This window comes from Pseudophryne corroboree, chromosome 6 (genome assembly GCF_028390025.1).
Source record: "Pseudophryne corroboree isolate aPseCor3 chromosome 6, aPseCor3.hap2, whole genome shotgun sequence".
Lineage (NCBI taxonomy): Eukaryota > Metazoa > Chordata > Amphibia > Anura > Myobatrachidae > Pseudophryne > Pseudophryne corroboree.
Window position 1 is genome coordinate 700,040,953 of NC_086449.1, and position 14,617 is coordinate 700,055,569.

The 14,617-nt window shown below is 47.4% G+C and overlaps 1 protein-coding gene across 1 annotated transcript in view; it reads right to left on the minus strand.

The window, feature by feature from the left end:
- ATOX1 (antioxidant 1 copper chaperone) overlaps window positions 1–14,617 on the minus strand; it is a 44,054-nt gene that overhangs the window by 18,896 nt on the left and 10,541 nt on the right. Inside the window, exons 2-3 of the mRNA XM_063928341.1 lie at window positions 7,404–7,479; window positions 4,866–5,012 (exon numbers count right to left, since the gene is read on the minus strand). Coding sequence (XP_063784411.1) covers window positions 4,885–5,012; window positions 7,404–7,479 — 204 coding nt within the window. The 3' untranslated portion in view covers window positions 4,866–4,884. The remainder of the gene's footprint in view (window positions 1–4,865; window positions 5,013–7,403; window positions 7,480–14,617) is intronic.

Sequence of the window (14,617 nt, forward strand, 5' to 3'; positions counted from 1 at the left end):
CATTGCCCTCCTGCTTCTCGTGCCGCCCTGTCTGTTTACGTGGGCGACTGACGTGATGTTGTCCGATTGGATCAACACCGCCTGACCCTGAAGCAGAGGTTTTGCTTGACTTAGGGCATTGTAAATGGCCCTTAGTTCCAGAATGTTTATATGAAGAGACGTTTCCAGGCTTGACCACAGGCCCTGGAAATTCCTTCCCTGTGTGACTGCTCCCCAGCCTCTCAGGCTGGCATCCGTGGTTACCAGGATCCAATCCTGAATGCCAAATCTGCGGCCCTCTAGTAGATGAGCACTCTGCAGCCACCACAGGAGAGACACCCTTGTCCTTGGCGACAGGGTTATCCGCTGATGCATCTGCAGATGCGATCCGGACCATTTGTCCAGTAAATCCCACTGAAATGTTCTTGCATGGAATCTTCCGAATGGAATCGCTTCGTAAGAAGCCACCATTTTCCCCAGGACCCTCGTGCACTGATGCACTGAGACCTGTCCTGGTTTTAGGAGGTTCCTGACTAGCTCGGATAACTCCCTGGCCTTCTCCTCCGGGAGAAACACCTTCTTCTGGACTGTGTCCAGAATCATTCCTAGGAACAGTAGACGTGTCGTTGGAATCGGCTGCGATTTTGGAATATTTAGAATCCACCCGTGCTGACGTAACACTACCTGAGATAGTGCTACTCCGACTTCTAACTGTTCCCTGGATCTTGCCCTTATCAGGAGATCGTCCAAGTAAGGGATAATTAAAATGTCTTTTCTTCTTAGAAGAATCATCATTTCGGCCATTACCTTGGTTAAGACCCGAGGTGCCGTGGACAATCCAAACGGCAGCGTCTGAAACTGATAATGACAGTTTTGTACTACAAACCTGAGGTACCCTTGGTGAGAAGGGTATATCGGGACGTGGAGATAAGCATCCTTGATGTCCAGAGACACCATATAGTCCCCTTCTTCCAGGTTTGCTATCACTGCTCTGAGTGACTCCATCTTGAATTTGAACCTTTTTATGTAAGTGTTCAAGGATTTCAGATTTAAAATTGGTCTCACCGAGCCGTCCGGCTTCGGTACCACAAACAGCGTGGAATAATACCCCATTCCTTGTTGCAGGAGGGGTACCTTGATTATCACCTGCTGGGAATACAGCTTGTGAATGGCTGCCAAAACTGCCTCCCTGTCGGAGGGAGACTTTGGTAAAGCAGACTTCAGGAAACGACGAGGGGGAAACGCCTCGAATTCCAGTTTGTACCCCTGCGATACTACCTGTAGAATCCAGGGATCCACTTGCGAGTGAGCCCACTGCGCGTTGAAATTCTTGAGACGGGCCCCCACCATATCTGAGTCTGCTTGTAAAGCCCTAGCGTCATGCTGAAGACTTGGCAGAAGCAGGGGAGGGCTTCTGCTCCTGTGAAGCGGCTGCATGGTGCAGTCTTTTTCCTCTTCCTCTGCCCCGGGGCAGAAAAGAGTGGCCTTTTGATCGCTTGTACTTATGGTAACGAAAGGACTGAGTTTGAAAAGACGGTGTCTTTTTCTGCTGATGTGGAGTGACCTGGGGTAAAAAGGTGGATTTTCCAGCCGTTGCCGTGGCCACCAGGTCCGATAGACCAGCCCCAAATAACTCCTCCCCTTTATACGGCAATACTTCCATGTGCCGTTTGGAATCCGCATCCCCTGACCACTGTCGCGTCCATAACGCTCTTCTGGCAGAGATGGACATAGCACTTATTCTTGATGCCAGGGTGCAAATATCCCTCTGTGCATCACGCGTATATCCTTTAAATGTTCTATAGTTAACAAAATATTGTCCCTATCCAGGGTATCAATATTCTCGGTCAGGGAATCCGACCATGCGACTCCGGCACTGCACATCCAGGCTGAGGCGATTGCTGGTCGCAGTATAACACCAGTATGTGTGTATATACTTTTTAGGATATTTTCCAGCCTTCTATCAGCTGGTTCTTTGAGGGTAGCCGTATCAGGAGACGGTAACGCTACTTGTTTTGATAAACGTGTGAGCGCCTTATCTACCCTAGGGGGTGTTTCCCAACGCGCCCTAACCTCTGGCGGGAAAGGATATAATGCTAATAATTTTTTAGAAATTAGCTGTTTTTTATCGGGGGAAACCCACGCTTTTTCACACACCTCATTTATTTCCTCTGACTCAGGAAAAAATATTGGTAGTTTTTTCTCTCCCCACATAATACCCTTCTTTGTGGTACTTGTAGTGTCAGAAAGGTTCAATGCCTCTTTCATTGCCGTGATCATGTAACGTGTGGCCCTACTGGACATTACGTTTGTCTCGTCACCGTCGACACTAGACTCAGTATCTGTGTTAGGGTCTGTGTCGACCCACTGAGGTAACGGGCGTTTTAGCGCCCCTGACGGTGTCTGAGACGCCTGGACAGGCACTAATTGATTTGCCGGCTGTCTCATGTCGTCAACAGTTTTCTGCAAATTGCTGACATTATCACTTAATTGTTTAAATACAATCATCCAGTCAGGTGTCGACTCCCTAGGGGGTGACATCACCAACACAGGCAACTGCTCCGCCTCCACATAATTTTCCTCCTCATACATGTCGACACACGCGTACCGACACACAGCACACACACCGGGAATGCTCTGATAGAGGACAGGACCCCACTTAGCCCTTTGGAGAGACAGAGGGAGAGTCTGCCAGCACACACCCAGCGCTATATATATATATATACAGGGATAACCTTATATAAGTGTTATTCCCTTATAGCTGCTGTTATTATCGTTATTTGCTGCCAAAAATGCCCCCCCTTCTCTTTTTTACCCTGATTCTGAAGCAGGACTGCAGGGGAGAGTCAGGGAGCCGTCCTTCCAGCGGAGCTGTGAGGGAAAATGGCGCTTGTGTGCTGAGGAGATAGGCTCCGCCCCTTCACGACGTCCTTATCTCCCGCTTTTCTGTGTAAAATGGCAGGGGATTAAAATACATCCATATAGCCCAGGAGCTATATGTGATGTATTCTGTTTTGCCACCTAAGGTATTCCGTTATATTGCGTCTCAGGGCGCTCCCCCCCCAGCGCCCTGCACCCTCAGTGACCGGAGTGTGAAGTGTGCTGAGAGCAATGGCGCACAGCTGCGGTGCTGTGCGCTACCTTAGTCTGAAGACAGGATGTCTTCTGCCGCCGATTTCACCGGACCTCTTCGTCTCTTCTGGCTCTGTAAGGGGGACGGCGGCGCGGCTCCGGTGACCCATCCAGGCTGAACCTGTGATCGTCCCTCTGGAGCTAGTGTCCAGTAGCCTAAGAAACCCGATCCACTCTGCACTCAGGTGAGTCCGTTTCTTCTCCCCTTAGTCCCACGATGCAGTGAGCCTGTTGCCAGCAGGACTCACTGAAAATAAAAAAAACCTAACTAAACTTTTATTCTAAGCAGCTCAGGAGAGCCACCTAGATTGCACCCTTCTCGGCCGGGCACAAAAATCTAACTGAGGCTTGGAGGAGGGTCATAGGGGGAGGAGCCAGTGCACACCACCTGATCCTAAAGCTTTACTTTTTGTGCCCTGTCTCCTGCGGAGCCGCTATTCCCCATGGTCCTTTCAGGAACCCCAGCATCCACTAGGACGATAGAGAAATGATAGTTAGGAGCGGATTCATTGGTGTTTCTATATTGGGTGCAATGTGTACAAGGGGGGTGGGGGGCCACACCGCACCCATATTTTAATACTTATCTAGTCCAGCGTCTGGCCCTGCAGTCACGCCGAAAAATCGCACTCAAAATGGCTACCATGCATGCAAATTGGTCTCCGGAACATGGCGGGCACCATGTTTCCAGAGACCTGCTCATGCGCAGTAGTCTCCAGCAAAGTGCCGGAGACTACTGCACCGTACAGAAAAGAAGGAGGCCCACACGGGCCCCCTTCTCTGTTAAAAAGCCCCTGAGCAGATTGGTTGATACTTTATATCTCTCCCCTTTATCTCTCTCCAAGCTTTGATAAATATCCTCATAATATTTATTGCGCAATAAAGTTTTGTGAACCAGCAATAGCTATGTTTAATGGGCACCAGTTGAATACACATGGCAGAGGCAGACATATTGTAATAATCACGAGAAAGCAACCAATTCATTCAATTAATTGGTGCTAGAGAATTTCTTTAGCCAACAAAATGGCTGCCTACGCTGAACTTGATAGGCATAACTTATGTGTGTATGATAGCTTCTAGGCTAATAAGCAGATAGTAAACAGTGTCATATTCCAGAAGTTTCTTAGTTTCTGTAGGAAAAGTATGTATTTTCAAAACAGGAACATTAAATATAGGCGGCAGGTGGATTTGGATTTGGTCACTTTAAGTACAAGGAGAAGGCTGGACGCTTTCCAGCTACAGACGAGCCGTACACCAGGAGAACCAGCGGCATAATAGGGACGTCTCGATAGAGAAAGACCGGTGGACGACTAGCGGCAGGGAAACCCCCATACGCACAGCTCCCGTAAAAGCAATGTTTCCGGAGCAGGGGGAACGCCGTGATTGATTCTAGTGTCCGGGAGGTCCGGTGAGATAACACATTCCTTTTGAAGATTTAATGATGAACTGGTAAACTTGGCGACTTTGATTTCTGTCCATAAGCCAGGACGCATTTTTACTTTTATTGTTTTTTAATAAATTTATTGGATTTTACACTTGGATGATTACATAGTTATTTTGGAACATTACTCAATTGAAGAAAGAGAACGTTATCTATTTAAAATCATTCGAGAAATAGCGCTGTGAATATTTCCAAGATTTTCCGTTTTTATCTGTATTAAATATAATGTGTAATATCTTTATTCTAATAAGTCTTTTACAAGTAATCTACAAGGGCTGACTTTAAATTGGGCTGTATAACGAGAGAAAGCTTTTACCTTTCATCTGTTCCTCACATTATTTAGTGCATAAGTGTTTTGTTTCTTTTCCAGTCTTCTTCAGGGTCTCCAATAACTGGTCCACAGAATAATTATCGGATTGTATTGTCACTTTCTTGTTTGGCAAATCAATTTCATACTGAACATCTGAAACCATAAGAATAAGAATCAACTCAATAATATATATATATATAGTCCTATATCTCACATACATACAAACACATACATACACATTCCTTATTTCAGCTGATGACTTCATAATATGGACTAGTTTTTGCTAATGTACTTTGTATAGATATAGGACTTTAATCTACAATGATTAACGCATAAGGGGGAGATGTATCAAACCTTGGAGAGAGATTCTCTGCATCTCCAGTCACAAAGTTCCCTATGTACCAGAGCCTTGCTGCAAACCATGAGCAAGTCATTTCAGAGGGGATCCGGATGATAGATCAACAATGTATTGGTCGACAGTGAATAGGTCGACACCATATGGTCGACAGGTACAAAAGGTCGAGATGACAATAGTCAACTTTTTTTTTCCTTCATGTTTTCTCAACATCTGCTTGATTTACTATCCACGAAGACATCTATTGGGAATAGTAACCACAAGGGTGTATATTTGTACTGATGGCGGTCACATAACATGAAATATACAAGATTTGGCCCAAAAAACATGCGTCAACCATTTGTGTGTTGACCATTGTCACATTGACCTTTTGGCCCTGTTGACCTTCGGCACCGCCGACCTTTTGTATTTGTCGACCTAATGCATGATAACCACTTGGTGTTGACATAAGACTGTCGACCATAACATTGTCGGTCCATTGATATATACCCATTTCAGAGACCTGGAACAGTTACAGGTTCATCTCAGTAGCTGTAATGTGGAAACATAAATGAGGTAGATTTGGGTTTTATTGGCAAACTGAATATCCATAGGTGGCTATGTGGATGGACGGAGATGATCCGTCTTATGGGTCGGGATATGGAAATGTCACGGGTGTGTCGCTACAGATCCTCAAACTGGGCGTCTCAGTCCTTGCACATTTAGATACACGGCTGTACACCAGAGAAAGGCTTATTGTGGCATCTGCATAAAGTAGGAGAAGCAATACTAACAGACATACACACGGATGCTGCAGCATCTGACTCAGGATCAGGCAGAGAGAGAGTGAGAGAGAGAGAGGGAGAGATCAGACTGTATCTAAAGCTCATTTATAACTTCTCTACTGTTATTGAATAAAACAGTCCCATGTGTATTGTACACCAGCAAAATGCAAGGAAAAAAACAAAAACACAGACAAGTAAAACAACAGATAGACAGATACCAGGGACACTTGTAATCCTTCTGCTCAATTAATTTTACACTGGCAAAAAAATAAAATAAAATAAAATAAAACTGTATAATGAGTCCTGCAGGGACTCTGGTTCAGCCGTATATTTATTTATACCTCAAAGTTGTTTGTGCTCATTAATTACAGGGAACAAAACAGTTTCATGGCTCAGAAACGGTGTTACAATGCCAGGGTTATTCAGAGAGACGGGAACAGAGACAAAAGCAGAGTGAGAACATTTTACAGATGATGTTCAGTGAGCCGAGCTGTACCTTCATCTTCAGCCAAAAGGGGTCTCACAACGTTGGACAGCACCCTACTTTTTAGGGCCCCCCAGGTTCCCCATCATTACAGCCAGAGCAGGCTTTCAAGACTCCCAACTCCACCCATCTCAGCATAGCAGAATGTAGTCAAAATGTCGAAAATAACAACTCCAGTCAACATGCTGGGTAGCATTGCCCTGCGATGGGTGGACCCCAGCATGCGATCCTCTCTGAATTAAGCCCTATAGGGACTATTTACTATGCCTTTGACAGAGATAAAGTGGACGGAGATCGGGGGGAGATGTACTAAGCAGTGAAAAAAGAGTGGAGAAGTGAGCCAGTAGAGAAGTTGCCTATGGCTGATGACAGCATTGTTTCACCGCCCAAGGAAGCTACAATCAGCGTCCTTTTAATAGTTCTGGGTACAGTAACGCGGGTAGGGGCAGATATTCCTTCAGGACCCTTGCAGACTAAGCAAAATCCTGTGTTGCATTCACGTGCAATAACCCGGGAAATTTACGCCAGTCTGAAAGGGGTATAATTGAAAAAAATAAGCAAAAATGGCAAAAGCACACTATGCTGCAGGTGGGGCAAAATAGAAATGGGCAGACAGATTTATAGTTGTGAAGGGCCTATCCTACCTCAATTCTAAATGTCAGCAATAAAACAAAGCTGCCTAGTATTTGTGTGATACATGCAAAAGCAGGCAGTATTTGCTCTGCATGGCAATATGGTTTGTCCAGGAGAAATAGCACCTTTCCCTACATACGCCCCATTATGTTATCACTGGAATTTCCTGAAGTGAACTTCCTCCTACAGAGATTTGGCAGGACAATTTAATATTCATTAAATGGAGCTTGGGTGTGGAAACCAGCAGTGTAGCTTTCTACTTTCTAAACACACACGGATACACACGCGCACGCTCTAATAATGCTTACTGTCCAGACGAGAGAGGACACGGGTCACAGCATTCGAGCAGCCTTCACAGGTCATGTCCACAAAAAATTCCTCTTTCTGAAATAAAGAAACAATCCGATAAAACAAACATGACACGTGCCCATTATTATAATACTTTAAACGGATTCAGTATGTATTACCGGCGGACGGGATGCCGGCTGTCAATATCCCGACAGTGGCATCCCACCTGCCAGAATGCCAGTAGCGCGGCAGTGCATAGAGTCCCATTGCGGGCTCGACAAACTGTGGGCTCTGGGGCTCGCATCGCTGCAGGACTAGTTCTGTTGCGCCAGGATTCCGGTTGGCGGCACTGTCAGCTGTCGGGATTCCGGTGTTGGTAACCTGACAGCCGGCAAATTAAACACATCCCCTTTAAACATACCATACAAACTCATAGATAACTGTATGTGGGGATGTTCTTACAGGATCTCCAAATGTAAGTAAACATTACTATATTGCATGTATGCACTGGGTTGGTTCCATATAGCAAGGCGCGATAACCTCTTTTTCCAACTTTTTCACCCTATCTAACAAGGAAATCACTGATTTATCAATGTGGTGCAGCCCCATAGCCTGCTGTGGGGACTGTGAAGTAAGAGATGGATCATAGATTTTCTCCACCGAGATTCTGCGGCTGTTTACTGCACACGGGTGACTTTCCAATTTATGCATGTGCAGCTCCTACTGAACAGAATGTAGAAGGGTCTTTCCCATCAGCCTACACTGACTGCAGAAGGTATAACTACACAGACAGAGCGGCTTTACACAACACCTCCCTGGAGGGTGTCACATTGATAATTCGCAGCGGTACACCATTCTGTATGGCTGCCGTATATAACAATTAGGAATGTAAAGCACAGCAGCAACAGAAATAAAAATAAGAATTTACTTACCGATAATTCTATTTCTCGTAGTCCGTAGTGGATGCTGGGAACTCCGTAAGGACCATGAGGAATAGCGGCTCCGCAGGTGACTGGGCACAAAAGTAAAAGCTTTAGGACTACCTGGTGTGCACTGGCTCCTCCCCCTATGACCCTCCTCCAAGCCTCAGTTAGGATACTGTGCCCGGACGAGCGTACACAATAAGGAAGGATTTTGAATCCCGGGTAAGACTCATACCAGCCACACCAATCACACCGTACAACCTGTGATCTAAACCCAGTTAACAGCATGATAACAGAGGAGCCTCTGAAAAGATGGCTCACAACAATAATAACCCGATTTTTGTAACAATAACTATGTACAAGTATTGCAGACAATCCGCACTTGGGATGGGCGCCTAGCATCCACTACGGACTACGAGAAATAGAATTATCGGTAAGTAAATTCTTATTTTCTCTGACGTCCTAGTGGATGCTGGGAACTCCGTAAGGACCATGGGGATTATACCAAAGCTCCCAAACGGGCGGGAGAGTGCGGATGACTCTGCAGCACCGAATGAGAGAACTCAAGGTCCTCCTCAGCCAGGGTATCAAATTTGCAGAATTTAGCAAACGTGTTTGCCCCTGACCAAGTAGCTGCTCGGCAAAGTTGTAAAGCCGAGACCCCTCGGGCAGCCGCCCAAGATGAGCCCACCTTCCTTGTGGAATGGGCTTTTACAGATTTTGGCTGTGGCAGGCCTGCCACAGAATGTGCAAGCTGAATTGTACTACAAATCCAACGAGCAATAGTTTGCTTAGAAGCAGGAGCACCCAGCTTGTTGGGTGCATACAGGATAAACAGCGAGTCAGATTTCCTGACTCCAGCCGTCCTGGAAACATATATTTTCAGGGCCCTGACTACGTCCAGCAACTTGGAGTCCTCCAAGTCCCTAGTAGCCGCAGGTACCACAATAGGCTGGTTCAAGTGAAACGCTGAAACCACCTTAGGGAGAAATGGAGGACGAGTCCTCAATTCTGCCCTGTCCGTATGAAAAATTAGGTAAGGGCTTTTATAGGATAAAGCCGCCAATTCTGAGACACGCCTGGCTGAAGCCAGGGCTAACAGCATTACCACTTTCCAAGTGAGATATTTTAAGTCCACAGTGGAGAGTGGTTCAAACCAATGTGATTTTAGGAACCCCAAAACTACATTGAGATCCCAAGGTGCCACTGGAGGCACAAAAGGAGGCTGTATATGCAGTACCCCCTTGACAAACGTCTGAACTTCAGGAACTGAAGCCAGTTCTTTCTGGAAGAAAATAGACAGGGCCAAAATTTGAACCTTAATGGACCCTAATTTTAGGCCCATAGACAGTCCTGTTTGCAGGAAATGCAGGAAACGACCCAGTTGAAATTCCTCTGTAGGGGCCTTCCTGGCCTCGCACCACGCAACATATTTACGCCAAATACGGTGATAATGCTGTACGGTTACATCCTTCCTGGCTTTGATCAGGGTAGGGATGACTTCATCCGGAATGCCTTTTTCCTTCAGGATCCGGCGTTCAACCGCCATGCCGTCAAACGCAGCCGCGGTAAGTCTTGAAACAGACAGGGTCCCTGCTGGAGCAGGTCCTTTCTTAGAGGTAGAGGCCACGGGTCCTCTGTGATCATCTCTTGAAGTTCCGGGTACCAAGTCCTTCTTGGCCAATCCGGAGCCACGAGTATAGTCCTTACTCCTCTCCTTCTTATGATTCTCAGTACCTTGGGTATGAGAGGCAGAGGAGGGAACACATACACTGACTGGTACACCCACGGTGTTACCAGAGCGTCCACAGCTATTGCCTGAGGGTCCCTTGACCTGGCGCAATACCGGTCTAGTTTTTTGTTGAGGCGGGACGCCATCATGTCCACCTTTGGTTTTTCCCAACGGTTCACAATCATGTGGAAGACTTCTGGGTGAAGTCCCCACTCCCCCGGGTGGAGGTCGTGTCTGCTGAGGAAGTCTGCTTCCCAGTTGTCCACTCCCGGAATGAACACTGCTGACAGTGCTATCACATGATTTTCCGCCCAGCGGAGAATCCTTGCAACTTCTGTCATTGCCCTCCTGCTTCTCGTGCCGCCCTGTCTGTTTACGTGGGCGACTGCCGTGATGTTGTCTGACTGGATCAGCACCGGCTGACCTTGAAGCAGAGGTCTTGCTAGGCTTAGAGCATTGTAGATGGCCCTTAGCTCCAGGATATTTATGTGAAGTAATGTCTCCAGGCTTGACCACAAGCCCTGGAAATTTCTTCCCTGTGTGACTGCTCCCCAGCCTCTCAGGCTGGCATCCGTGGTCACCAGGACCCAGTCCTGAATGCCGAATCTGCGGCCCTCTAGAAGATGAGCACTCTGCAACCACCACAGGAGAGACACCCTTGTCCTTGGTGACAAGATTATCCGCTGATGCATCTGAAGATGCGACCCGGACCATTTGTCTAGCAGATCCCACTGGAAGGTTCTTGTGTGGAATCTGCCGAATGGGATTGCTTCGTAAGAAGCCACCATCTTTCCCAGGACCCTTGTGCATTGATGCACTGAGACTTGGCCTGGTTTTAGGAGATTTCTGACTAGTTCGGATAACTCCCTGGCTTTCTCCTCCGGGAGAAACACCTTTTTCTGGACTGTGTCCAGGATCATCCCTAGGAATAGAAGTCGTGTCGTCGGGATCAGCTGCGATTTTGGAATATTGAGAATCCAACCGTGCTGGCGCAGCACTATCTGAGATAGTGCTACCCCGACTTCCAACTGTTCCCTGGATCTTGCCCTTATCAGGAGATCGTCCAAGTAAGGGATAACTAAAACTCCCTTCCTTCGAAGGAGTATCATCATTTCGGCCATTACCTTGGTAAAGACCCTGGGTGCCGTGGACAATCCAAACGGCAGCGTCTGAAACTGATAGTGACAGTTCTGTACCACAAAACTGAGGTACCCTTGGTGAGAAGGGTAAATTGGGACATGTAGGTAAGCATCTTTGATGTCCAGAGACACCATATAGTCCCCTTCTTCCAGGTTTGCAATCACTGCTCTGAGTGACTCCATCTTGAATTTGAACCTTTGTATGTAAGTGTTCAAGGATTTTAGGTTTAAAATTGGTCTCACCGAGCCGTCCGGCTTCGGTACCACAAATAGTGTGGAATAGTACCCTTTTCCCTGTTGTAGGAGGGGTACCTTGATTATCACCTGCTGGGAATACAGCTTGTGAATGGCTTCCAATACTGCCTCCCTGTCTGAGGGAGACGTCGGTAAAGCAGACCTTAGAAAACGGTGAGGGGGAGACGTCTCGAATTCCAATTTGTACCCCTGAGATACCACTTGAAGGATCCAGGGGTCCACTTGCGAGTGGGCCCACTGCGCACTGAACTTCTTGAGACGGGCCCCCACCGTGCCTGAGTCCGCTTGTAAAGCCCCAGCGTCATGCTGAGGACTTTGCGGAGGCGGGAGAGGGCTTTTGTTCCTGGGAACTGGCTGTTTGTTGCAGCCTTTTCCCTCTCCCTCTGCCACAGGGCAGAAATGAGGCGCCTTTTGCCCGCTTGCCCTTATGGGGCCGAAAGGACTGTGCCTGATAATACGGCATCTTCTTAGGTTGAGAAGCTACCTGGGGTAAAAATGTGGATTTTCCAGCAGTTGCCGTGGCTACCAGGTCTGATAGACCTACCCCAAATAACTCCTCCCCCTTATAAGGCAATACTTCCATGTGCCTTTTAGAATCCGCATCGCCTGACCGCTGCCGCGTCCATAAACCTCTTCTTGCAGAAATGGACAGCGCGCTAACTCTTGATGCCAGTCGGCAAATATCCCTCTGTGCATCACGCATATATAGAAATGCATCCGTCAAATGCTCTATAGTCAGTAATATACTGTCCCTATCTAGGGTATCAATATTTTCAGTCAGGGAATCCGACCACGCCAGGCCCGCACTGCACATCCAGGCTGAGGCGATTGCTGGTCGCAGTATAACACCCGTGTGAGAGTATATACATTTTAGGATATTCTCCAGCTTTCTATCGGCAGGTTCCTTTAGGGCGGCCGTATCAGGAGAGGGTAGTGCTACCTGTTTAGACAAGCGTGTGAGCGCTTTATCCACCCTAGGGGGTGTTTCCCAACGTGCCCTATCCTCTGGCGGGAAAGGGTACGATGCCAATAACCTTTTAGGAATTATCAGTTTTTTATCGGGGGAAACCCACGCCTCATCACACACTTCATTTAATTCCTCGGATACAGGAAAAACTACAGGCAGTTTTTTCTCACCAAACATAATACCCTTTTTAGTGGTACTTGTATTATCAGAGATATGCAATACATTTTTCATTGCTTCAATCATGTAACGTGTGGCCCTAGTGGAAGTCACGTATGTCTCCTCATCATCGACACTGGAGTCAGTATCCGTGTCTGTGTCTGCCATTTGAGGTAACGGGCGTTTTAAAGCCCCTGATGGCGTTTGAGACCCCTGGACAGGCACAAGCTGAGTAGCCGGCTGTCTCATGTCGTCAACTGTCTGTCGTAAAGAGCTGACACTGTCACGCAATTCCTTCCATAAGCTCATCCACTCAGGTGTCGACTCCCTAAGGGGTGACAACTGTATAATAGGCAATTGCTCCGCCTCCATCTCATTTTCCTCCTCAAACCTGTCGACACAATCGTACCGACACACCGCACACACACAGGGAATGCTCTGATAGAGGACAGGACCCCACTAGCCCTTTGGGGAGACAGAGGGAGAGTATGCCAGCACACACCAGAGCGCTATATATAGACAGGAATACCACTATAAAATGTGCTTTTCCCTTTATAGCTGCTGTTAGTATCAAAACTGCGCCAAATTAGTGCCCCCCTCTCTTTTTTACCCTTTTCTGTAGTGCAGGACTGCAGGGGAGAGTCAGGGAGACGTCCTTCCAGCGGAGCTGTGATGGAAAATGGCGCCCGTGTGCTGAGGAGATAGGCTCCGCCCCCTTCTCGGCGGCCTTTTCTCCCACTTTTTTGGTGAGTTCTGGCAGGGGTTAAAATACATCCATATAGCCCTGGGGGTTATATGTGGTGTATTTATGCCAGCCAAGGTGTTTTACATTGCTGCTCAGGGCGCCCCCCCCTAGCGCCCTGCACCCTCAGTGACCGGAGTGTGAAGTGTGCCTGAGTAACAATGGCGCACAGCTGCAGTGCTGTGCGCTACCTTGTTGAAGACTGATGTCTTCTGCCGCCGATTTTTCCGGACCTCTTCTTGCTTCTGGCTCTGTAAGGGGGCCGGCGGCGCGGCTCTGGGACCGAGCTCCGAGGCTGGGCCTGTGTTCGGTCCCTCTGGAGCTAATGGTGTCCAGTAGCCTAAGAAGCCCAATCGACTCTGCACTCAGGTGAGTTCGCTTCTTCTCCCCTTAGTCCCTCGATGCAGTGAGCCTGTTGCCAGCAGGTCTCACTGAAAATAAAAAACCTAAACTTAAACTTTCACTAAGAAGCTCAGGAGAGCCCCTAGTGTGCACCCTTCTCGGCCGGGCACAAAAATCTAACTGAGGCTTGGAGGAGGGTCATAGGGGGAGGAGCCAGTGCACACCAGGTAGTCCTAAAGCTTTTACTTTTGTGCCCAGTCTCCTGCGGAGCCGCTATTCCCCATGGTCCTTACGGAGTTCCCAGCATCCACTAGGACGTCAGAGAAATTAGTAAAATAGACGCTAAAAAGCTGGTCACTCGCGTCATTTATTAGATGTTTTTATTTTGTAAGATGCACACAATGTCATTCTTTTCACAGCGATATTTTTTAACAAGATCTTATTTAGTATTAAAATTTCTATAGTGCCAGCATATCTGTAGAGCTGTACAGCTGTATAGAAGCATTTCAATAAAACAAGACCGTGAGGACTATTTACCATTAATAATTGTGTCCCACATCCCTTTTCAGGGGAAAACCGCAGATTCCCAGAATGTATGTATGTATGTATGTATGTATGTATGTATGTATGTATGTATGTATGTATGTATGTATGTATGTATGATGGTGGGACTGCAGCAGATATCTGTTGTGACCCCCCCCCCCCCCATTTTAAACAGCAGCCACAGCCCTTTCAGTTTTCTACGGGGGGCTACACAGCCGTCAGATTTACAAAACTTGGCCCCGGTACTTTAACATCACCTTCAGATGGCGTTGCGCCACTGTATCCTTTGGGCTATAGAAGCGGCATTCTGGGAGATGGTCACTCTGGAACCCTTACTGACAATAGTTGCCGCACATGAGTGGCCAGCAGCCATAGCTCAGGCCGGTCCTGGCTACTGAAGTAGACGTGAAATGATTGCTTTTGCAGGAATGGCCT